This window comes from Garra rufa, chromosome 14 (genome assembly GCF_049309525.1).
Source record: "Garra rufa chromosome 14, GarRuf1.0, whole genome shotgun sequence".
Classification (NCBI taxonomy): domain Eukaryota; kingdom Metazoa; phylum Chordata; class Actinopteri; order Cypriniformes; family Cyprinidae; genus Garra; species Garra rufa.
The window spans coordinates 12,299,182-12,322,433 of record NC_133374.1 but is presented as its reverse complement, the minus strand read 5'-3'; the positions used below and the strand labels follow the sequence as shown (position 1 = coordinate 12,322,433).

Genomic DNA, 23,252 nt, shown 5'->3' with positions numbered 1-23,252 from the left:
ATTGTATTTCAACACTATTTTATTACAGAAGTGTAGCTATTGCCATTCCCTTCGCAATTATGTATATATTTTTTACATTCAATAAACACTGACGATTTTTTCCCAATGTAAAAAAAATGAAGAAAACAAAATGAACGTACTGCAGGGCATAGCTGCCGTCTGATCATACGTGACTAAATTTACACGAAAAGCAGCATTGAGGTGCATTAACCTGAATATACATGTTTTATATTTTCAATGATGGCATGGGGGAGCGAGTAATGGACCAACATCCACTTTTTTTACTAATAAAAAAAGCAATTTTATCTCTCTAATAGTAGAAATGTAAGGATGTCATAGACACACGTGTGAAGCTTGCACCTTGCACAAGACCTGTCTGAAGATAACTATTTGATATCTATAGGCGCTTTTGATCAAAAAGTCATATTCAGTGAAATATGGTGTCAGTTATACTGCATTATGTTTATTTAAATAGATTTAGGAAAAAATCAGAGCTGTATTTGAAACACCATGTACTGAAGTATTACAAAATCATGCTGTTTTATTTTTTTGTCTTTATTTAATTCATTAAGAAAAAATCTGTTGTTCATTTGAGAAAATTACCTGCATCTTCCCTCCTCTAAGACATTATATATACGGGTATAACTTGAATATTAGTGTATAACATGAATCGTGTTGTAACTGCTAGTATTTAATCACTTTATGGGTCCTGAAAGTGAGATGGAGAGTTTTAAGGATTTTATTTCCATAGTAATACACTGTATTATTTACTCAGTTTGACACCAAGGGAGAGAAAACAACTGTCGTGAAAATGTGCGAAAATAACGAAGCGCTCCACAAACAATCCAAGAGTTTGAATGGTAAAAGAGTTTGGGATTTTTCCACTCACGTGCTCCAGACTCTAACCTGTCTAAATAGTTTAAAACATCTGTCCGAGGGCCATTTGCCTTCCAAAAGTCTTTCGCTGTGAGAAAACGGCATGCTGAAACACCCCATCCCCCTTCAATAGCAACAAAAAAACACCAAAGGAGCATCTAACGTAACTACACCAGTACGTTTGTAGGTTTTACACACTGCCATCATCCTCTGTCCATAAAGTGCTCTCTTTTGTCCTGGGGAATGACTGAAGGAAATGAGGGACAAGTCTGAAAGTTTTTGTTTTTCGAACGGCCGTTAGCAGTTTTCAGTAGACGTAGCCCTCGTTGTAAGGGTGTGGGTTGCAGTAGCCGCCTTCTTGAATGTACGCCATGTTCTCATCGAAGTGTGACAATGGCACTGTGTCTTCCTCGTTGATCTGCCGCTCCAGGTCGGTTTTCAGCACCGGACGCTGATTGTCAGGGAAGGCCATGGAGAACAAAGCCTCGGGGTCGCAGACAAACTTGTACACGTATCTTTCACCCGCCACCTTCGAGGCAAAAAAAATAGAATATTACTATATATTTCAACATTTTTTTTTTCTGTAGTAAATTTAAAGTAATTCAGTGTGAAATTAATTTGTAAAAATATGTTCCTTGACATTAAAAAAAATACAAGGTCATAAAAAAAACCTATAACAATTACACACACACACAAATGTTTCGAACAATAACGTCACAAAACAAGAATCTTTATTACATTCAAGTCCAAATTTGGATGTTTTATTGTTCACTATAAACAACATTTGTTGCCTAAAATATCCTAAATTTTATAATTGCACTCAAAAAAAGTCTCACCAAGTTTACATGTGTTCTAAAAATAATAAAGTAAAAACAGTAGTATTTTAAAATATTATTTGCAATTTATAACTGTTTTGTATATTTATGAAAATAATTACAAAATTGTTTTGTTTATATAAACCATGATATATATATTTTTTTTCTTCACGGTCTTTGATGAAAGTTGAAATATAAATCTTTTGTAACATTAACATGTAACAATAGTGTATCCAGACTTCAGCATTGATTTAAAACAGTCATTAGCATTATAAAAAAAATCCTTATGAAAAATATACACTACCAGTCAAAAGGTTTTGAACAGTAAGATTAATAAAGTTTTTTTTTAAAGAAGTCTCTTCTGTTCAGCAAGCCTGCATTTATTTGATCCAAAGTACAGTTAAAAACAATACAATTTTGAAGTATTTGTACTATTTAAAATAACTGTTTTTCTATATGAATATATTTTAAAATGTGATTTATTCCTGTGATTTCAAAGCTGAATTTTTAGCATTATTACTCCAGTCACATGATCATTCAGAAATCATTCTAATATTTTGATTTGCTGCTCAAAAGCATTTATTTTTAGTTGAAAACAGCTCAGTAGATTTTTTTTTTCAGTTTTCTGAAAAATAGAAAGTTTAATAGAACAGCATTTACATAAAATAGAATATTTTGTAACATTATAAATGTTGTTATCATCACTTTTGATCAATTTAAAACATACTTGCTAAATAAAAGTATTAATTTCTTGAAAAAAATTTACTCAGCTGTTTTAAATTGTGATAATAATAATAATAAAAAAAAATGTTTCTTGAAAAGCAAATCAGCTTATTAGAATGCTTTCTGAAGGATTGTGTGACTGGAGTAATGCTGATAAAATTCTGCTTTGAAATCACAGGAATAAATTACTTTTTAAAATATATTCAAATAGAAAACAGTTATTGTAAATAGTAAAACTATTTCAAAATGTCACTCTGCGTGCTGTACTTCAGAAGGAGGCTTCTTTATAAAACATTAAAAATCTTACTGTTCAAAAACTTTGGACTGGTAGTGTATATAAGCAAAAAGAAAAGTATTGTTAAAGTATATAAAACATTGCGATGTGTTTCAGTATGTGTCAGAGATGAAACTCGGCTTGTTATTACCTTTTGCATGATGCCTTTTTCATAGTAGTAGCGCAGCGATCTGCTAAGTTTGTCGTAGTTCATTGCGGGCCGATTCTTTTGAATTCCCCAACGTCGTGCCACCTTTGAAGCAAAGGGAAATACATTGTTACAATTGAACGTACTCTTCACAAGTGACAAGTTTCTCTCAAACATGCAAAAATAAGACCCAACACCCCTAAAAATAAGACCTAACACCTAGTAAACAAGCTCACACAAGGGCCCTCCTCAAAAACAAAGCATTGACGGGTCTGCAGGGGTAAAATACAAGTTGGCGTCCTCTCATTGGCCACAGCCGTGTACTCATACCTCTAGTCAGAGATGTGTTCATTAGGAACAGCAGATTGTGGCAGATGTTCCTGCACCTGTCCGCACGACCACCCACCTGTGCCCCCCTCCTTTTCAAATCTCCCTCCCACCACTCTCCCCGAGCCCGGCGCTGTGGGCCTTTTTCACTCTACTGCGGCTCATTCACGCCTTGCACCCGCCCAGCCAATCCCAACAGCCCACAGTCACCTGATGGCATGAATGACTCCCCTGTTTCCTACAGCTGCCCTGTGGACTAATGCCAATACGCGCACACAAACACATACACAGGAATAACAAATCCCACTGTCGCTGACACTTTACACAAACACACCTCTGTCTGCGCTTTCCAAACTCTCCAGACTTTTTGGAGAGTCAACATGTTGAAATATTTCGGTTTTTTGGACGGACATGACAGACTGGTTTTAAACAAACAAATGAAGAGTCTCTCTAGGAATCAAAACTTGCATATCATGTGGAGAAAACCCTATATTTGAACTTTATAAGCCATACATATTATTGCTTTTTTGTTGGTTTTGATTGCTTCTTTTCATTTAGCGTCGACTAAATGACTAATTGTTAGGGATGTACTAATTGTGATATCGTGATAGCAAAACTTCCTCAATAGGTCTTTTAGGCAAAAAGTGTAGTATTTATTAACATAAAAAGTCTTAAAATTGTGTTTTTGGGCCAATATGCTTTGACACAGTATCTGTCAAACGAACTAAAACCGGAAGCGCAATATGGCTTAATCCCTTCAACAAGTCTCTTTTCGCTGTTTCAAAGCGAAGTGCGCACTTTGTTCAGGCGATCAGCTCGTTAGCCGGTGTTTTCTACGTCTCAGAACGGCTCAGTTCACAGTGAATGCAGTGAACTTCTTTAGTTTGTGAACGCAACATAGAGGTCTGCATTCCCGCGGCTCTCCCGCGGGAACCGCGGGACCCGACCAGAATTCTTGCGACGCGGGAATAAATTTCCAAATAAAAGCGGTTGCGGTCGGTAACTCCGGTGTAATTTGAACGGGAGCGGGCGGTAACAATATCCCGTTCCCGACGTATTTTCTGAACAGCAAATCTGAGCTTTACTCATTTTTATCGAGCACCTGTCGGCAACAGCCTGCGCTGATAACTGTTATGCACTCGCTGCACTCATGGACCAGTGCTTTCTGCGTCATGCATTTTATTGGCAAGGTCTCATAGGCGCGGAAATGGGGTACTGATGGTGTTTTTCTGTGGGCAAATGTTTATCAGCGTTACTCCAGAGCGCAAAGCCACGTTTGGAGTGCCAAAATCTTCATAAAGTTATGCTGACTGATTTTTCGCAATCCGTGTGGTTGTTAACTCCTGACCCAAACCCGTCTTTTTTCCGCTTTGCCAAAACAATTTATACTACTACGGCAATTAAAACAGTTCAGTTTTGTATGTAATGGAAAAGTGATTATAATTTCGTTTCTTTTTTAAGTTAATTTAGAAAAAAGCGTTTGGAGCATTTTTTGTTCGTTAAACGTAAGCTTTTTGTTTCTTAAAGTAACGACCAAGCGGAGTTGACTGTGTTTGAATTTGACTTCTCAAATCAAGAATTGGCTACATATATAGATATAAATAATAATATATAAATGTGCGCTATTTGGCGCATGTCTGTGCAGAGAGTGGAAGCTAAAATGCATTTAGGCTCAAGCCCGATCACTTACATTTTTTTTTTCAGTGTAAACTATTTAACCGTTGTTTTTGTCAGACATGATAAATATATATAGAAAGCTTTAAATTAGTACTTAACGAAATAAAACAGATCGAAAACAAAAACTCTTTTATTATGCAGCTAATCCGTAAAGATGAATTTCTCTCTAAAGGTGCGTCCAATGAGGAGATGGATGAGGAGGGTCGTTAAAAACTCAGAAAACACAATAGTTTATAAATAAATTATTAAAATATCTCCTTACTATTTCACAGTCATGTTGATTATTTTTGCTGGTGCTTTGTGACAAGCTACTGCCTACTGCGTGCACTTTTTTATCACCATTGAATGTATAAAATATAATTGTAGCCCGCATTTGATCTATGACGGGGTGAAATACAGGGCTGTAATATACGTCTTAACAGTGGAACATGGAAATATAATAGATGTACTGCGAAAAAAAAGTTTTATAAACTCGATATTGTTTCCTGATGGTTAAATGTGAGATTCTGGAAACGAGAACTAATTTTAGCGGGAATGGTCGGGTCGGGAAGAAAATTATTCTAAGCGGGTAGCGGGTGAACAAAGTGTGAATATATAGCGGGAGCGGGTGGGTGCGGAATAAAACCTCGCGGGAGCGGGCGGGAGCGGGACTAGAAAAGCAGTCCCGCGCAGACCTCTAACGCAACACACATTAGTTATGCTTTATTTTCACGCACATGATTACAGCATTTCACTAGATTTGTACTGAGACATATTTTTGTAAGCCTGTTTTCACTGAAGCTGGAGTTTTCCGTCAAAATAAAAGCTTAAAAGTGCGGTATGAATCGCTGACAGTTAGCAGTTTAAATGAGTAACGTTGCAATCACTGCAATACAAATTCAAAGTATCTCTTTCAAGTGTAGATATTAGGAAAGAAGTATTGTAATTTCCCTGCTGTAGTGTAAAGCAAAAATAAAATACCTATGAAATATTCATTTCGCAATATGGCTATTAGTGTCATTGTCATTATTATTATATTCTAATTGATTTGGTTTCCTAAAACACCAGTGTGAATGTATTTTATACTTAGACAGTATATCACAATTAAAAAGAGGGTTCTCAACAATAAAACACTGAAATAAGTACATTGCATAAGTATTCATACCCTTAACTCAGTACATAGTTGAAGCACCTTTACAGCCTCAAGTCTTTTTGGGTATGATGTGACAAGCTTTGCACATCTGCATTTGGCAATTATCTGCCATTCTTTGCCTCACCTTTTCACCTCTCAAGCTCTGTTAGACATTTTCTAGAGTCCTAGTTGCTCCAATCGTCTTCCATTATGGATAATGCTTCTGTGAACCTTCAATGCAGCAGATTTTTTTCTGAACTCTTCCCTAGATCATTGCCCTAACGCAAGTCTGTCACTGAGCTCTACAGGCAGTTATCTTGACCTCAGGACTTGGTTTTTGCTCTGATATGCATTTTCAGCTGTTAGACCCCTGGTGAAAAAACCAGCTAAAACCAGCCTAGGCTGGTTGGCTGGTTTTAGCTGGTCAACCAGCCTGGTTTTAGCTGGTCATAGCTGGGAGGCAGGCTGGTTTTAGAGGGGTTTTGGCCATTTTTCCAGCCTGGCCAGGCTGGTCAGGCTGGTCTTAGCTGGTCAGGCTGGGAAACCACCAGCTAATACCAGCCTGACCAGCCTGGCCAGGCTGGGAGACCAGCTAAAACCAGCCATTTCCAGCTTAAACCAGCTAAGACCAGCCAACCAGCCTAGGCTGGTTTTAGCTGTTTTTTTCAGCAGGGACCTTTTCTGAGAGGTGTGGTCCTTTCTAAATCATACTCATTCAAATGAATTTGCCACAGTTTAACTCCGCTCAAAGTGTAGTAACATCTAGAAGCAGTATGAATGCTCCTGAGCTAAATTTCGAGTGTCCCAGAAAAGGGTATGAATACTTATGCAATGGGATCTTTTCAGTTTTTTATTTTTAATAAATTTGCACAAATGTTAAAAACCTATTTTTTGCTTTGCCATTATGGAGTAGGGAGTGTAGATTGATGTGGGAAAAAAGTAATTTAAAGTAGTTTAACATAAGGCAGCAATATAACAAAATGAGAAAAAAATTAAGGGGTATGAATAATTTCGCAAGGCACTGTAAGGTTGAACCACTGATGTCACATGGACTATTTTAACAACATCCTAACTACCTTTCTAGGTCTTGAACGTGTCAGTTGGGTTGCTGTCTTAATTTGTGCTCCGAAGATGAACGAATTTCTTACGGATTTGGAACGACATGAAGGTGAGTAAATAATAACAGAATTACTATCCCTTTAATGTCCTGAAATTGTTTTAATACAGCAAATCATAGTGCTTAATATTGAGACTAGTTAGTACCTCCTCAGGCTCAATGAGTTTAAACTCCATGCCCCGTCCCGTCCACGCTATGAAGTGTGAGTTTGAGGGGTCGTCCAATAGGGCCACCAAAAACTGCCAGAGCTGCAGCGAGCCTCGTCTCTGATAGGTTGGACCTTCACGGTACAGCCCCGCCTCCTGCTTTATATCACCTGTGGGAGAAAAAATGATAAAAGATGTTAAATCTCATAGCCCATTCCCACAGTTCAATGGATGAGGTTGTATATATCAGATAACACTTTACAATAAGGTTAATGAGTTAAGTTAGCATGAACTAAGAATAAACAATACTTCTACAGCATTTATTAATTTTAGTCAGTTAATTGCAGCATTTACTAATGCATTATTAAAATCACAAATTGTGTTTGTTAACATTAGTTATGCACTGTGAGCTAACATGAACAAACAATGAACGACTGTATTTTTAAATAACATTAATAAATAGTGTAATAAATGTATTGTTCATTGTTCATTTATGTTGGTTAATACATTAACTAATGTTAACAAATGACACCTTATTGTAAAGTGTTACTGATAAAACAAACTAAATAAATCAATATATACCTTCAGCTTTCTCTGGAACCACGCAGGTGTCGTCATAGAAGTGCCTTGCAACTTTGTCGAACATACATCCTATTGAAAAGACATTGAGATATTGTTAAAATCAGACTTTATACATTAAATAAAACTTCAAATCAGACACTTTAAATAATAAAACAGCCACTTAAGATTAAATGTGGATAGTTACCTTCTGTTCTGTTATTGTGGGCCAGATATCCTTCTTGTCTAAGATATACAGAGTGACAGCTAGGCACTTCTGTAAAAGAAAAACAACAAAAACCATTTAAAAGACGGCCAAAAAAAAAATCCCTGAGCGCAACATGCCATTTTATATTCAAAAGAGTAGGTTATATCGTTATGGGCAACAGATTTGCGAGGATTAACCGCAGTGGACGCCTCGTGCTCCGTGTCAGTCGTGTTGTTTGTTGGAGCTGTGATTCAATCAAAGCAAAGCAAGACAGCTTAAGTGAATGCTCCATAAAACATCTAACCCTGTTCATTTGGACCTATAAAGATCTCTCAGGGTTTCATTCAAGTAATGGGCCTGTCGGGGAAATTACCGCTGATTAAATTAGCCGCTGACTGCCCAGTCCTTACACAGCTCACAACAAACAAGCTCCTTTATGAGGCAGAATAAATTCTTCTAAATGGCTGGGAGGGGATGCAAAACATGTCGATGATCTCCTCCGCTGATGTAAAGAACCAGCGCAGACAAATCACTCGCACTCAAGAAGCTCTCATCACTTCATTTGTTAGCTTTTAGTGGGTTTAATTTATAGATAATAATTAGACAAAATGTTGTATAAAGTATATGTACCTAGAAAAAAAAAATCTCTCATTTTTTAAATACCAATTAATTAGAGATTAGTGTCTATAACATTAATTTTGTTTAAAAAGGCCACGGTGTTACTGCTGTTATCCTTAGGTTGTTTTACAGATTCACATAATCAACAGGAAACAGCTGAGAAGCTGCTCTGTTTTTTTTTTTCTGACAGGCTGCTGCAATCCACCTTCATTTTTTCATGAATGAAAACCAAAAGCCTCTTCATTCATGCCAGAGCTGGGCCAACAGCCTGGGGGCCCCTGGGGGAGAGATTAGGGGCCCCTCTTCTTTCCAGCCAGGCCCTCAGGAAATGAGATCAGATCCAAATTTCCTAATAACACGCTAATTCTATCAATCTCCCTGTCCCTAATAAAGTTGTTATTTGGCTGGATGTGTACCCAAAAATTAGCTTCAGACTGTTTTCTGTTAGTTTAGCGACTGTCTCCATACCCTTACAAATCATGCTTTAATTTTATTTATATATTTTTCTCTGTTTTTGCATTTACACTACCAGTTCAATTTGGAAAAGTAGATTTTGGATGTTATTTAAAAAGGTTTTTTTTTTTGCTTACCAAGCCTGCATTTTAGTTTTACTATTTAAAATAACTGCATTCTATTTGACTATGTTTTAAAATGTAATTTATTTGTGATTTCAAAGCTGAATTTTTAGCATCATTACTCCAGTCGCATGATCCTTCAGAAATCATTCTAGTATTCTGATTTGCTGTTAAAAAACATTTATTATTATTGTTATTATTATTATTATGTTGAAAACATCTGAGTAGAATTTTTTCAGTTTTTTTTGATGAATAGAAAGTTCAGAAGAACAGCATTTTTCTGAAATAGAATTTTTGGTAACATTATAAATCTCTTTATCATCACTTTTGATCAATTTAAAGCATATCTGCTAAATAAAAGCAATCATTTCTGTAATTTATTTCTCCCTCCAAGCTTTTGAAATGGTATAGTGTATAATATTACAAAAGCTTTTTATTTTAGATAAATGCTGATCTTTGGATCTTTCTATTCATCATAGAATCCTAAACATTTTAAAATATATTCAAATTGAAAACAGTTATTTTAAATAGAAAAATATTTCAAAATTGTACTGTTTTTTGCTTTATTTTGGATCAGAAGACACTTTAAAAACATAAAAATATTACTGTTCAAAAACTTTTGACTACAGTAAAACCTGCAATATTGTGAAATTTTACAATATTAATGGCTTTCTATTGTAAAATATTTTAAAATGTGATTTATTCCTGTGATGCAAAGCTGAATTTCCAGCTTCATTACTCTTCAGTGTCACATGTTCCTTCAGAAATCATTCTAATATGCTAATTTGCAGCTCAATACATTTTCCCTTTTATTACCAATGTTGAAAGCCGCTTAATATTTTGTGAAAATGTTATAGATCAAGCATTATGCTGCTCTGTCAGTTTTAGCTGACGTAAAAGGATAAAAAACACGAAACTCACCTGAGTCGTAGGTGAAGTCGCGAGGCTCTTGTTTGATCATCATGGAGTGTGGGTACGTCTGGGGGAGCGGTGCCCCCACCATGGCCGGATGTTCGAAAAGGGGGTCGCCGTACTCCTGCTTAAACCCCTGAGGAGGGAAGGGAATGCTGGGTTCCGACATCTGTCTGTGGTACATGGGCCGTCCGTCCCGCGACATCGAAGGAGAGGGAAACGAATGACACGGCTCCGACAACTGCCGCCGAAATCTGAACAAAACACTAAGAAGAATAAGTCTCACGCATATCTATCTATTTATCTATCTATCTTTCTGGATAATGTACAAAGTGTTTTAATAACTGGCAGTACCTGTGGTCCATAGGGTAAGCGCTGTCAGGGAGGGGCTGTGGGGGTGCGAGGTGAGGGTACGTCCTGTCTGGTTTCGGGGTGGGGGCGGCAGTGGGAGACACATGCTGGCCAGGGGACACGGGCGTGCTGCAGGGGGTAGATACCGGGCTGGAGGCCTTCATTCCCGAGGGATGCTTCTGCTCGTAGGCACTGGAGACACAGGGGAACGAGAGCAGTTTAAGTTAGTCTGTCCTGAGGGCCTTTCAGGCTACTTAGATTATTATGAGACTGCACTCGACTTTATTGCTGGAGAAAAAAAAAAAAAACGCTAAAGCTTTTCGTCTGCAGAATGCATGCTAAACTGGCATTTCAAAAATTGCTGGAAATTAAGGGTTTTTAATATAGGTAATATATAATTGAGATCCATCTTTTTACACTGAGAACAATTGAGGGACTCATATGCAACTATTATAGAAGGTTCAAACGCTCACTGGTGCTTCAGAAGGAAAAATGATGTATTAAGAGCTGGGGGTGAAAACTTTTGAACAGAATGAAGTAAAATTAAAAAGTAAATTTTTCTTATTTTGCCTAAAAATCACATTTTTTTTCATTTAGTACTGGCCTTCGTAAGCTAAAGAAGATACTTACATGTTTTCCAGTAGACAAAGTAAGTTACATTTTCCCTGATCTTCAAATTCCAAAAGTTTACACCCCCACCTCTTAATACATTGTTTTTCCTTCTGGAGCATCAGTGAGCGTTTGAACCATCTGTAATAGTTGCATACGAGTCCCTCAGTTGTCCTCAGTGTGAAAAGATGAATCTCAATCCTATAATCATTGAAAGAAATGGTTTAAATATACAAAAATGCTGAAAAACCAAATAATTTGTGGGACCTAAATGATTTTTCTGAAGAACAGCAGGCAGTTTAACTGCAAAAACTCTCACATGCCACAATCGACAAGGTACCATAGAGAAAGCATCTGACACCTTGTCAGATATGAACCTTAACGCAATTACACTCCATTCAGAGACATTAAAAGACAAGGAAGGAACAGACTTCTATGAGGCTTGACAATCTCCAAAGCACCTCTGTAGAGAACATCATTATCACAGAGGTTGTTGGTTCAGCTTGAGTGCCATCTGCAATACGAGGGCAGGTTGGCTCCTCCAGCGAAATAAAACATCCAAGTGAAATGTCATAAATTTAAAATCAAATCAATAGGAAGACGACTGTAACCAAGCAACCGTGTTTGCCGTAGACGCTTGTCCAAGTGGAAAAGCCATTTATTGCCCTTAATGCACCGTAGCGTAATTTCTTGTTTTCTTTTTTTTGTGTTTTCTTTCCAATTTCAGGTGGATCTCATTCAAGTCATTTCCAAAAGCACCTGCCGTACAGTTGCCTTTGAGTAAATAACTAAAGGAAAACTATCATTATTCTGCTTTTTTCCCATAAATCTTTAAATCTATTCTTGGCTCAGGCTGAAAAGTCACATCTAAGCCAAGACCCCATCTGCTTTAGGGCTGTTCTGTCAAATGAACGTATGTGCTTTTATTCAGCCTTTAGTCAAATATAAAAGGTGAAACACACACCCACTGTAACACCTCAGTGTCAGAGGTGTGCTTTGTCAAAACCCTTGAAAATTCAGTGTCACGCTGAATTTGCATTCAGAAATTAGGGCTTTTCACAAAACATCTGTAATTAGCAAAATAACACACCTTAAATTGACAAATAATGGTTAAAAAATAGTTTGTTAAACGGTATCGCAATCGCAAATGTATGTAGACATATTCGGCCCATTTATCACTTAACTCTCTCGCGCCAGCTGCCGAGGCTGAAAGCAAAATATGTGACGTTAGTGGCTCTCCGACAGCTGAAAGTATAAAGTTTAGAGTTGATTTTCACTGCTTCGGTGCAAAAAACACTTATGGTTTCACACAAATTTCTCTCAGACTTCGCAGTCTAGCATGTCTAGCGTTCGTCTTGTCACTACCGGTATTTTCTAATAACTTGATGCATGTATGTTATATAATTATACAAGATTTGATTATTTCAAATGTGCATACCTGATGTTATACAGGCACTTCTCCCCATAGTGGAGCCTGAAGGGCCTCTCCTGACTGCAGGCTGAGCCCAGATCAGCACACGGACTGTGGGGCTCTCTCTTTATCCTCAACTGCAGCCCGTGGAACGCCACTGAGAAAGAGACAAACATATAGATGATTAAATAGAAGAACAGAGGTGAGCTTACAACGTTTATCTTCTTTTATGCATTCACCAAAAATCACACGATTTCTGTTTACATGCAAAGAAGTTAATATTTTCAGCAAGGTTTCTTGCAGCTAAACACCTAAAAAGTGCTCACATAAAGGACAGACATAAAATGCTTAATAAAAAAAATCTGAATCAGATTAAATAAAAAAGCATTGTGTTTGAATGAAGTAATCTATTAAAGATAATCTAACACGTTAATACTACATGAACAAATGGAATCTAATCTAAATAAAGTTACCAATAAAGTAAAAAGCCTTCATTTATTTGGCAGTCCTCTGAAATTTTAAATGGCCTTGTTAGGATGTCGTTGTTCATGATAGTGGATTCTAAAAGTAGCAGTATGGATGAATAATTTATACTTGAGAGGACTTGACGGACCGTATTAAGAAGCACGTAGACAGACGAAGAGGAAAAAATGCCATAATTGATTTTACGCAAAGGAATACGAGTAAACGAATCAATGCAAAATCTGTTAGCGTCACGGGACGTCATACGTGCAGATGTCATTCCAGGATTGCAACAATTACACGTGCATTGATTTGGTGTTAATGGACAACATTTTCAGGACGTCGTTTATGACATTTACTGCCATTTTTAGTACCGTGGCAATTTATGAGATGCATTTGAAAACCTTTTGAGTACGTCTGATGTCAAGTGGGCAACACCTCTACCCAAAAAAAAGTCATTGACTAAAATAAAGAGCATCTTGAGTCTTGAGTGGAGCTAAAAATTAGTTTCTCAAATTTGAAAAATTATGACGTTAGCTAAACATAACAAATTTATGTTTCATTTCTTAAAGCTGCATTGGAATAGATTTCATTTTCATAAACCAATAGCTTGTGTCTAATTCAACACTAAATTAAGTGCATTTGGGTAAAAACACAACTGTTTCTAAGTGTCTTTTCTTTTTTTTTTTTAGTGCTGATGGTCGTGCGCTTTCTCACCCTTCTCTCTTTCTCACTCTCACCTCTTCGCTGACTGTTACTCGCTGATAATAGATTCAGTCACACCTTCGTCTTAAACACTCTGGGCTTGAATTACTATGGCCTTTACAAAAGGGCAAATAACTAAAATATAATCACTGTTTGATCACACTCCCCTAGCCACAAATCACTATTATACTAGTGTTTAAAACGATTGGTCTTTTACAGTAACACCACCAATTCACTCAACAATTATGAATGCATTTAAAATAGAATATATACACTACCATTCATAAATGTAGGGCTGGAAAATTTTGAAGCTCTTATGCTCACCAAGGCTGCATTAACTTGAGTATTTATTAAATACTATAGATGAGACCAGACTACACTGTAAAAATTAAGTTGTGAATACAACTTTATCAAAGTACAATTTACAAGAAAATGCTATTTTAGTAGTCTCTCTACTTTTCTACATTTACCTTTTTTTTCTTTTAAATTATTTGTTGAGTAAAAACACCAAATTATTTTCAGAGTAGTTTAAAATAGAATATATACACTACCATTCATAAATGTAGAGCTGGAGAATTTTAAACAATTTATGCTCACCAAGCCTGCATTTACTTGCGAATTTAGATTTATTAAATAATATAGATGAGACTGGGCTACACTGTAAAAATTAAAATTTTCTAAGTTGTGAATACAACTTTACCAGAGTACAATTTACAAGAAAATGCTATTTTAGTAGTCTTTCTACTTCAAAATGTCACTATTTGCTGTTTCTTTTAAATGATTTGTATAAGTTAATAGCAATTTCTGAGTACAAACACCAAGTTGTACTCTACCATTCATAAATGCAGGGTTGGAACATTTTAAAGCTCTTATGCTCACCAAGGATGGATTTAAATGATCAAAAATACAGTATAACTGTGAAATATTATTACAATTCACAATATCTGTTTTTATGTTAGTAAATTTTAAAATGTAATTTATTCCTGTGAAGGCAAAGATGACTTTTGAGCATCATTACATCAAGTCTTTAAGTCTTCAGTGTCACATGATCCTTCAGAAATCATTCTAATATTCTGATTTGGTGCTCAATTTCTTCTTATTATCAATGTTTAAAACACGTGTGCTGCTTTTCAGGATTTTTAGATGAATGGAAAGTAAAAAAAAATGTATTTGAAATAGAAATGCATTTAAAAAAACATTTTTCGCATCTTTACTGTCACTTTTGATGAATTAAATGCATCATTGTTAATTAAAAATACATTTTTTTTTAAATGCTATCCCTAAACTTTTTTTTTAAATGGTAAAAGTAAACATGTATATATGTATATATTACAAATCTTTAAATAAAACAAACAAGCAGTTTATCAGGCCACACACGTCTAATGCGCAGCAGCAGTTCGAGAGGTGTATTTTCTGGCTGTGTTATCCCTGTAGATCCCATTTCGAGGTGTTTTGTGGGAATGGACCACATGAAACGGAAGTGATCCACTGGCATTGTCGACTCAGACCCATATGGGAGGGCCAGGATGCCCGTTCAAGAGCCCAACCGCCATGCCCTCGCTCTACCTCCATCTGCCTGTCCCTTTTCTCCTCCCCTATCCTGCCGACAACGCCAACTAACACCCTGCAGTTAGAGCATTTTTGCTTAAATATACATTTTGGAATGGATTCATATTTACTTAATAATATAGGCTTCTTTTTGTGGGATTTCACTTTGTCACGGCCTACACTTACGGTAAAGTCTATGGAAGGAATACAGGACAATAGGCCATTATCAGCAAACACTAGTATATTTTATTTGCCTAATGAGCTTGAGTTCTCTAGAAAGACAAAGCCCCCCTTCTTCTCCCCTACATCCTCTGTAGCAGAGTCTGTTTTGGCTCCTCTTTAAGACATAAGCTGGACTCGCTCCCCACTGTGCCTCATTCAGTCCATGCCACTTCCGACACTGGCACCGGCTCTGCCACGACCATCGCGTGCCAACTTTACTTCCTATGCCCATTTAAAGGCCTATTGCTTCTGGCTGCACTCGCTGAGAAGGTACACAACCTAGAGAACACACGCCGCTCGCGCTCTCTCTCAGTTTATTCACAGAAACAACGGCGGCGAAAGACAACATGTCACAAACAAGCGCCATAGTAAAAGAAAAAAGGTCACACTTACAGTTTTCGCTCTGAAAGTCTGGAACAAACTGCTCATCATTGTCAGGAACTTGAGCTGGGGGTAAAAAAAAAATAGAGAGAAAATGGTCAACAAAAACAGATTTTTCCTTCATAGTTATTGTATTTGCTTTCCACAAGTCGAGCTAACACAATCTCTACTCTAATAATCACTTAAACGAGTAATTTCCTCTAATAATCCTCTGTAATTGATTTGAAATTCTCAGAGCAACCCATAAAGACATTTATTGGTTTAAAACAGACAAAACATATCCTCTAATTATGATGGTAATTTAATTCCAACTTCATTTGCTGGACAAAGCAGGCTGTTGCGTGTGAAACGCATCCCGTATCTGTCTCGTTCGTCTTAAAATAGTTCAAGTTTGAGGCAAGCAAAAGAAAAACACCTTGCCTTGCGATCGAATGTGCTTTACACAGTGTCTTCATAAGGATAGCCATGCAGCGAGAAAACACCTATTGTTCACACTGTCTAATTGGGACACATCCCCACTGGTGAATGCACCTGTACCTGCCGCGACGGCTGCCGTCCAAACAGAGCACGTTCCCCTGCCTTTCCCTCTCTCTCGTAGCTAATGCTAAAATAATGAAGCTTTCATACGGAGCTCAATTAAGCACATTCATGTTTATATCACATGCGTTTGCACTCTTGCAAGACTTCTGTTGTTTATCGCTCGTTCGGCTTGAGACAAAGGCGCACCGTGGCGGAGGAGAGCACGAGACCTCGCCGCACGGGGCTATTAGCACGTTTATTCCTCTGCGCTAAAATTGGATTTTCATTTTCACAACAACAGTAACAAGTCGCAACACGCACAAATCAACATTCGCTTTGTGTTAGGCAACAAGTTTTGCTTTTCGGCTTTCTTTTTGGAAACGTCTGTGTAAATTGCATACATGGGATGTCAATGGGAGAATTTTTAACTGAAAACCTTGTGAATTTATATTTGTTAAATAATATAGGTGAGACCAGGCTACACTGTAAAATGTAAATTTTCTAAGTTGTGAATACAAGTACAATTTACAAGAAAATGCTATTTTAGTAGTCTTTCTCCTTTGAAATGTCACTATTTGCTGTTTCTTTTAAATTATTTGTGACCCTGCACCTAAGTAGCATGAGTTTATTTGTTGCAATAGACAAAAATACAGTGTATGGGTCAAAATGATCTTTTTTTATGCCAAAAACCATTAGGATATTAAGTAAAGATCAATTTCCTACCGTAAATATATCCAAACTAAATTTTTGCTTGGTAATATGCATTGCTAAGAACTTCATTTGGACAACTTTAAAGGTGATTTTCTCAATATTTAGATTTTCTTCACCCTCAGATTCCAGATTTTCAAATAGTTGTATCTCAGCCAAATATTGTCCTATCCTAACAAACCATACATCAATTTCAAAAAACTGACCCTTAAGACTGGTTTTGTGGTCCAGGGTCCCATTTGTGAAATTTAATAGCAATTTCTGAGTAAAAAAACACCAAATTATTTTCTGAGTAGTTGTAATCTTAGTACTTTTTTTAGGTTTTTAAGTCAAAACTCTGATTTAAACAAGAGACAACTTCATAATGATAATATATAACTAAAAAGTTAAAATACAGTAGATTTTATTATATAAATATACTATATATACATACTATAATAAATATATAAATGTCAAGTTACATATGCTTTAAATCATATAAATTAAAACAGTTTATTAATACAATATTACTAGGCCAAATGTGGTTTGTAATTTTATTTTGTATGTTACATTTTTGCTGTTTTATTTATAAAAAAAAATGCTTACCTGTAGGGTTTTTTGTGACAAGTTACCCCATAGAGGTCCACATTTATTTAATTAACTTTATTATTTGTTTCTAGGCAATAATGGTAATAAAAAATGTCTGTGCATATGCACAAATTGACTTTCATGAATAAAAACTGAAAACTTTTGTTTGTTTCTCAGTAATCAGGACCAATTTATCTTTTTATTAGTTTCATCAATTTATTTATCTATACTGGTTGAACTCAACAAGAAATTGCACCGCCATTTCTCTGCCTTGCTTCAAAGCAAACATAATCAAAGAAAAATGTGACCCTGGACCACAAAACAGTCATAAGGGTGCATTTTTTGAAATTGAGATTGAGATAACCTGAATAAATAAGCTTTCCATTGATGTGTGGTTTGTTAGGATAGAACAATATTTGAGATATTTAAAAATCTGGAAAATGAGGGTGCAAAAAAAAATCTCAATTTTGAGAATATTGCCTTTGAAGTTGTCCAAATGAAGTTCTTAGCAATGCATATCACTAATCAAAAATTAAGTTTTGATACATTTACAGTAAGAAATTTACTAAATATATCGCTGCAACGTGATCCAGATCAGAAGAGAATTACAAGTGCATTAAGAGTCAGAAAAGTAGCGTGAACATCAGTTAAAGAGAGAAAAGGTGAGAGGAAGGGAGAGACTGAGCTGCAGCCAGTATTCTCAGCAGGGTGAATGAGTCAACCTGTGAATGGGACAGCTGATCCCAGCACCACTCCTGAGGCTAGCTAAGGTGTTGGAGCATGTCCACCAGTCCAAGAAAAAAAGAGAAGAGCAGAAAACATACAAACTGCAGCGCCAGGCAGTGAACGGCGCAAATTCACAATCACTAGAAAACCAACTACTAGCAAAGCCAATAAAGTAAATCCTGATATGACATATTCACTGATCGCTTCAGAGACTTTTCCAGGAGCGATAAGTGACTGTCAGCTGTCTCTGGCCAAAATGACACATGTACGTCAAATGACGAGCCATCAGCTCTTTAGTCCACGCTGCCGGAAATTCAGTCCGCGGCTCATACGTCTTCCTCTTCTTTCCAATTACCTGAGCTAATAAATCTCTGAAATGAAACCGCTAGGTCTTCGTTTGGGTTCTAATGGACAGGAAGTCATATATTAAATCTATCTGCGATTTATCTCGAATCTTTGGGCGCCGCGGCTGATGGATGTAAGACAGCTTGAATTGTACTCCTCACTGTAATATCTACAGCAGCGACTACTCCGCACACTTTTTTTTCTTCTTCCCCTGCCGGATACACTAAAATATTTAAGTCATGTCTTATTCTTTTAGAGGCCCTGAGGTGGATTTGGCATAATCAAACTCACGACAAGGACGGTAAAGTCCGAAATCTCTTCTAAAGCGTACTTTTAATTTTAAAATCCACAATTATACTGCAAGCATTTTTTAAATATATTAAAGAATGCATGAAAGCGGTCTATTAAAAATTAAGAATCTCTTTCCTTATGCAGGTAGGCAAATCCTATTTTACATATTAGACAGCTCACTTTCTTGTTTTAGAACAACAATGTCCTGCAGTGCGGCTGTATTAAAGCATATTTTCAGATGCTGCTAAATAAAAAGATATTTGATATTTAATTAAGTTGCGTTAGTCAGACTTTCATGTGGCTTTCCAAAATTCAGTCACACAAGCCAGATGTAACGCGATCGCTAACAGAAAACAGACACACACTCATCTTCATTTCCTCTTTTTGTCTAAAGTGCACGCAAATGCATTCCATAGGCTGAAAGGCAGCTGGGATTTCACAAATGCAAAGCGCTGGAATCGGTTTTACAAACTGCTTTGCATGATTTTCAGCTCTCCAACTACTTTGTTTGTTTTTTTCTTCCCCAATTTGCAACCAAACTGCTTTTTACAATAAACAGACAAAAGGCTGTTCTGTCTGTTATCATTTGCAACTTGTATTTTAAACTTTTGCACAGGCTAAAATTGTTTATGACAATAATAAAATCCCACAAAGCTTATTTACATTCTGCTAAAAACATCAACTATATTTGACCCTGGACCACAAAACCAGTCATAAGGGTCCATTTACAGATCATCTATAAGCTAATTTTTGGCTGAGATACAACTATTTGAAAATCTAGAATCTGAAGGTGCAAAAAAATCAAAATATTCCTTTTGAACTTTAAAGAAAATCGCCTTTAAAGTTGTAGCAATGCTTATTACTAATCAAAAATAAAGTTTTGATATATTTACAGTAGGAAATTTACAAAATATGTTCATGGAACATGATTTTTAAATAATATCCTAATGATTGTAGGCATAAAAGAAAAAAACAATGTATTTTTGGCTATTGCTACAAATATACCCGTACTACTTAAGACTGGTGCTCCAGGGTCACATATATAATGTTTATTCCTTTTTTAGAAAACTAAAAAGTTATTTAACTAACAAAATAAGACTGATAAACAGTTAAACATTTCATTTGCATGCATAATCGCTTTAGTTGTTTCCTAAACGTATAAATCATTCACTTTTTGCAGTCAGAAAAAAAAAACTAAAATTCAGTTTTGACACTTGACACACCAAAAAAAATCACATTTTGAAGACTAGAAAAACCTTAAATCTTTGAGATCAAAACTGCCAATTTGCCACTTAGAAATTTTAAACATGACATTGTGTTAAGTGTAAAATTTAACATTTTGAACTTACATTTTAAACATCAAAATGTTTGCTATTTACATTTTTTACGCAATATTATACAAAATTTTAAATTTCTAACATATTTAAATTTTACAAACACTAACAATCAACGAAGAGTGAACCATTTACTAACCTAAAGGTCGGTGCTGCAAGCAAGGTGGGAAGAAGACACTCGCGCTTAACTCCTGAAGCATCACGTTTGAGTTAGACCACAACCAGCATGTCTTGCCATGAGAAACAAAAAATTGCCAAAACGAACCAAAAAAAAAGTTAGGGAGGGGAAAAAACGAAGCGGAAAAGTTGAAGCTCTGAAAGCGATCTACCGTCAATCCATTTCTTTAACAAAAAGAGTTAAAAAAAACAAAGGAAGATAAAGAAAAAAGCTCTTAGAACTTATACACGAGAAGTATCGGATGAGAAAGAGAAGGATGCGAAGGAGAGGGAGAGAAGGTGTGCGTGTGTGCGTGCGTGCGAGAGAGAGAGGTGGCAGCGTTGGTGGCTCGTCTGCCTTAGCTCCTGCCAAAAGCGGACGAGAGGAGAAGAGAGTGAGCGCGACTGCAAGTTCTTCTGGTAATTTGTGATGACACTCAAAGTAGAACCTCCTCGGTCTCCCCCTAGACTCCTGCTCTTCTCGAGCACTAATGTATGCATGACACACCAAGTGCCTTCGCTACAGATGCATTAATTGGACTGCAGATTAGGTCTGTAACTTGAGGCATATTTGCTCCCCTCCCCCTGATCTCCCCCCCTCTCCTTGCTTCAAAACAAAAGCTCCATCAACCGCCGAGAAACCTTGAAGTAAACAGACCAGAGCTTACCTTCAGCCAGCCAGGTCTCCTGAAGTTGGCTGAGATCTTGAAACAGCTCTAAAAACAAAGACGGCAGAGTGTGAGATGGCCAAAACAACAGGTACAAAGCTTTAATTATGAGTTTTGACCCTCTCCATTCCAGTTTCAAAGCCAAGGCGAGCGCTGCTGATTGAGATTTTAAAGCCCCGAGTGCAGGTGGCAACGAGCGATATTGCATTTTGCGAGATGTTAAGAAGGCGTGAAATGAACATTGTCTTTTTCACCCACACCTGAGTGCTTACCCTCGGTGTCCAGCGCCAGGTCCGAGTTAATGAATTTTCTTTTCCTGTCCTTCGCTGGTCTCGTGCTGGATGTCTTTCCCCGAGGATTCTAGGCAGAAAGCAACAGATCAATTGACTCGAATGAAGATGGAGTGTGTTGAGCTTGCTTTTGAAAGACAACCTCAGCTTCACACATCACGCTTACTGCTAATATATGAGGGATTCTTTAGTTAGTGGCACTTTTGACTTTTTTTAAAAATGAAATATAAATCTGTGTCTTATATTAAATATGATCACTGCCTTGATCAGAAAGTTGACATTTATCATTTATTTATAAGTTTATAAGTTCTAAAAACTATAATTTTCATTTCCAACCTATTTTTCTTTTTTGGAACAACAATTATTTAGTAAAATGCACTGGTGGCTGTAATAAATGTGTAATATCTTATTTTGAAAAACACATACATGTAGAGTTTAACCCTAATTGTATTATATAGAAGACGTTATAAAGTCCAAAATATAGTAATTCTCTCATATAAGTAGTTTAATACTCAATAACAAGATTCACAGCTACTATAATCGATACTTTAAAACTATCGCTGATTACTAACGTCTGAGAATTCAGTCTAGAAGTTTCCCTCAAGTGAAGAATCACGCACATACGTTACGGTTTTAAAAAGCGCGGTCAATTATATGACAGATACATGTTTACAATCATGTCCAGCACTGATTTACCTTCATTAGACTTACATGAGATTTTATGAAAGGCACTTGTTGGTCGTGAAGTCCGTCCATTCTGCAGCGGTTGGACTGTGAGCGCGGCGTCCGATCACCCTTTGAAGTAGGAGACTGACTTTAAGCGATTTATTGGCGATGGAACATGAACTGCTGCGCGTTTGAGCGCATTCAGCGGCTGCATTCATAAACATATCTTTCCTTGACAGACTACATGTTGACTGTTATGAAACAGACATTGAACGCAGCAGAGCAGATTCGTGACACTTCATGGATAAAGTTGCAAGTGTCCTAATGTAAATATGCTGAGGTGCTGTGCGTGCGTAACGCGGATTGGACTTTTGGAAACTCTTTTTTTTTGTCTAGTTACGTTTTATTGAAGCGTCGAAGGTGATGGAGAACTTAAAGCTTTGCACTCACCCCAGTAAACGCACCGCATTCATTCATGGATGTGTCGCCGCCACTGAATGAGAAAGGCGCTCTCGTGTCTCTCCTCCGCGCTCAAGTCAACACACACTCGCTGCCTGCTGCTCCAGGGGCCTCCCTTCAGAAACAGCCGGCGCCCCGCTTCCCATTGGCTGTCACTGTCTGTCCTCCGCCGGATCAGATTTCCACCCGTCAATCAAGAGCCTATTTCACCGTCCCTTCATTAAAATATGCAAAACTGATATTGCAATTATAAGGTGTTTGTTTAGGAGAGAAACAGCACATCGTTATTAATCTCTCTTGTGGCTAGATGTTTTGGAAATGGTGTGCGTGAAAGTGCACACAATCATTGTATCGCGTTTACAACGCTTGCAAATGACCTAACAGTTTTTGACAAGCTAAAAAATCAACGCGCTGACAAGCTTTCTAAATAAACAGACACATGCTCAGAATGACCACAGAATCATTTGTTCGTTATAAATCTCTCTTTGGATTATTTATTGCAGCGGTGCTCAACCTGGGGGCCGTGGCCCCCTAGAGGGCCTCAGCAAACTTCCAATAAAGAGATAAAAAAAAGTAATAGTATTAATTATTATTAAAAAGTATATTATTTTATTTTAATATTAAATAACAGGCAAAAAGTCATTTTCACAAAATAAATCCTGATATGGTGATCAGGACACCAATAGTTATCTTAAAGACAATGCTGAGATACAGTGTTATACAGTGTTGCCACAGACAATATTCAGAAA

At 36.9% G+C, this 23,252-nt stretch overlaps 1 protein-coding gene across 5 annotated transcripts; it reads right to left on the bottom strand.

The window, feature by feature from the left end:
* Position 1: 1 nt before the first annotated feature.
* Positions 2-22,638, bottom strand: etv1 (ETS variant transcription factor 1). Of its 5 annotated transcripts, none has more exons than XM_073817685.1 (13): positions 22,495-22,638; positions 22,090-22,173; positions 21,361-21,448; positions 21,089-21,136; positions 15,787-15,840; positions 12,484-12,613; positions 10,440-10,628; positions 10,095-10,351; positions 7,981-8,049; positions 7,797-7,865; positions 7,215-7,384; positions 2,840-2,941; positions 2-1,405 (listed from the first exon to the last, which is right to left on the bottom strand). In XM_073817685.1, the coding sequence occupies exons 1-13, from the start codon at positions 22,519-22,521 to the stop codon at positions 1,184-1,186; spliced, it is 1,509 nt and encodes a 502-aa protein (XP_073673786.1). In that variant the 5' UTR covers positions 22,522-22,638; the 3' UTR covers positions 2-1,183. The 5 variants fall into 5 exon arrangements, with proteins under 5 accessions (XP_073673786.1, XP_073673787.1, XP_073673789.1 ...); XM_073817686.1 differs by having other exon boundaries at positions 10,095-10,339; positions 22,495-22,637; XM_073817688.1 differs by lacking the exon at positions 22,495-22,638 and having other exon boundaries at positions 22,090-22,484.
* Between the last annotated feature and the right edge of the window lie 614 nt (positions 22,639-23,252).

What these genes read in the sequence shown, in the direction of transcription:
- etv1 (XM_073817685.1), bottom strand. Translation starts at nt 22,521, where the DNA reads ATGAATGAATGCGGTGCGTTTACTGGG. An exon ending in CGACTTCACCTACGACTCAG is followed by an intron (nt 8,050 to 10,094) that starts GTGAGTTTCGTG and finishes TTTCTTTTACAG; the next exon opens with AAGTGCCTAGCTGTCACTCT. An exon ending in AAAAAGGCATCATGCAAAAG is followed by an intron (nt 1,406 to 2,839) that starts GTAATAACAAGC and finishes TTTGCCTCGAAG; the next exon opens with GTGGCGGGTGAAAGATACGT.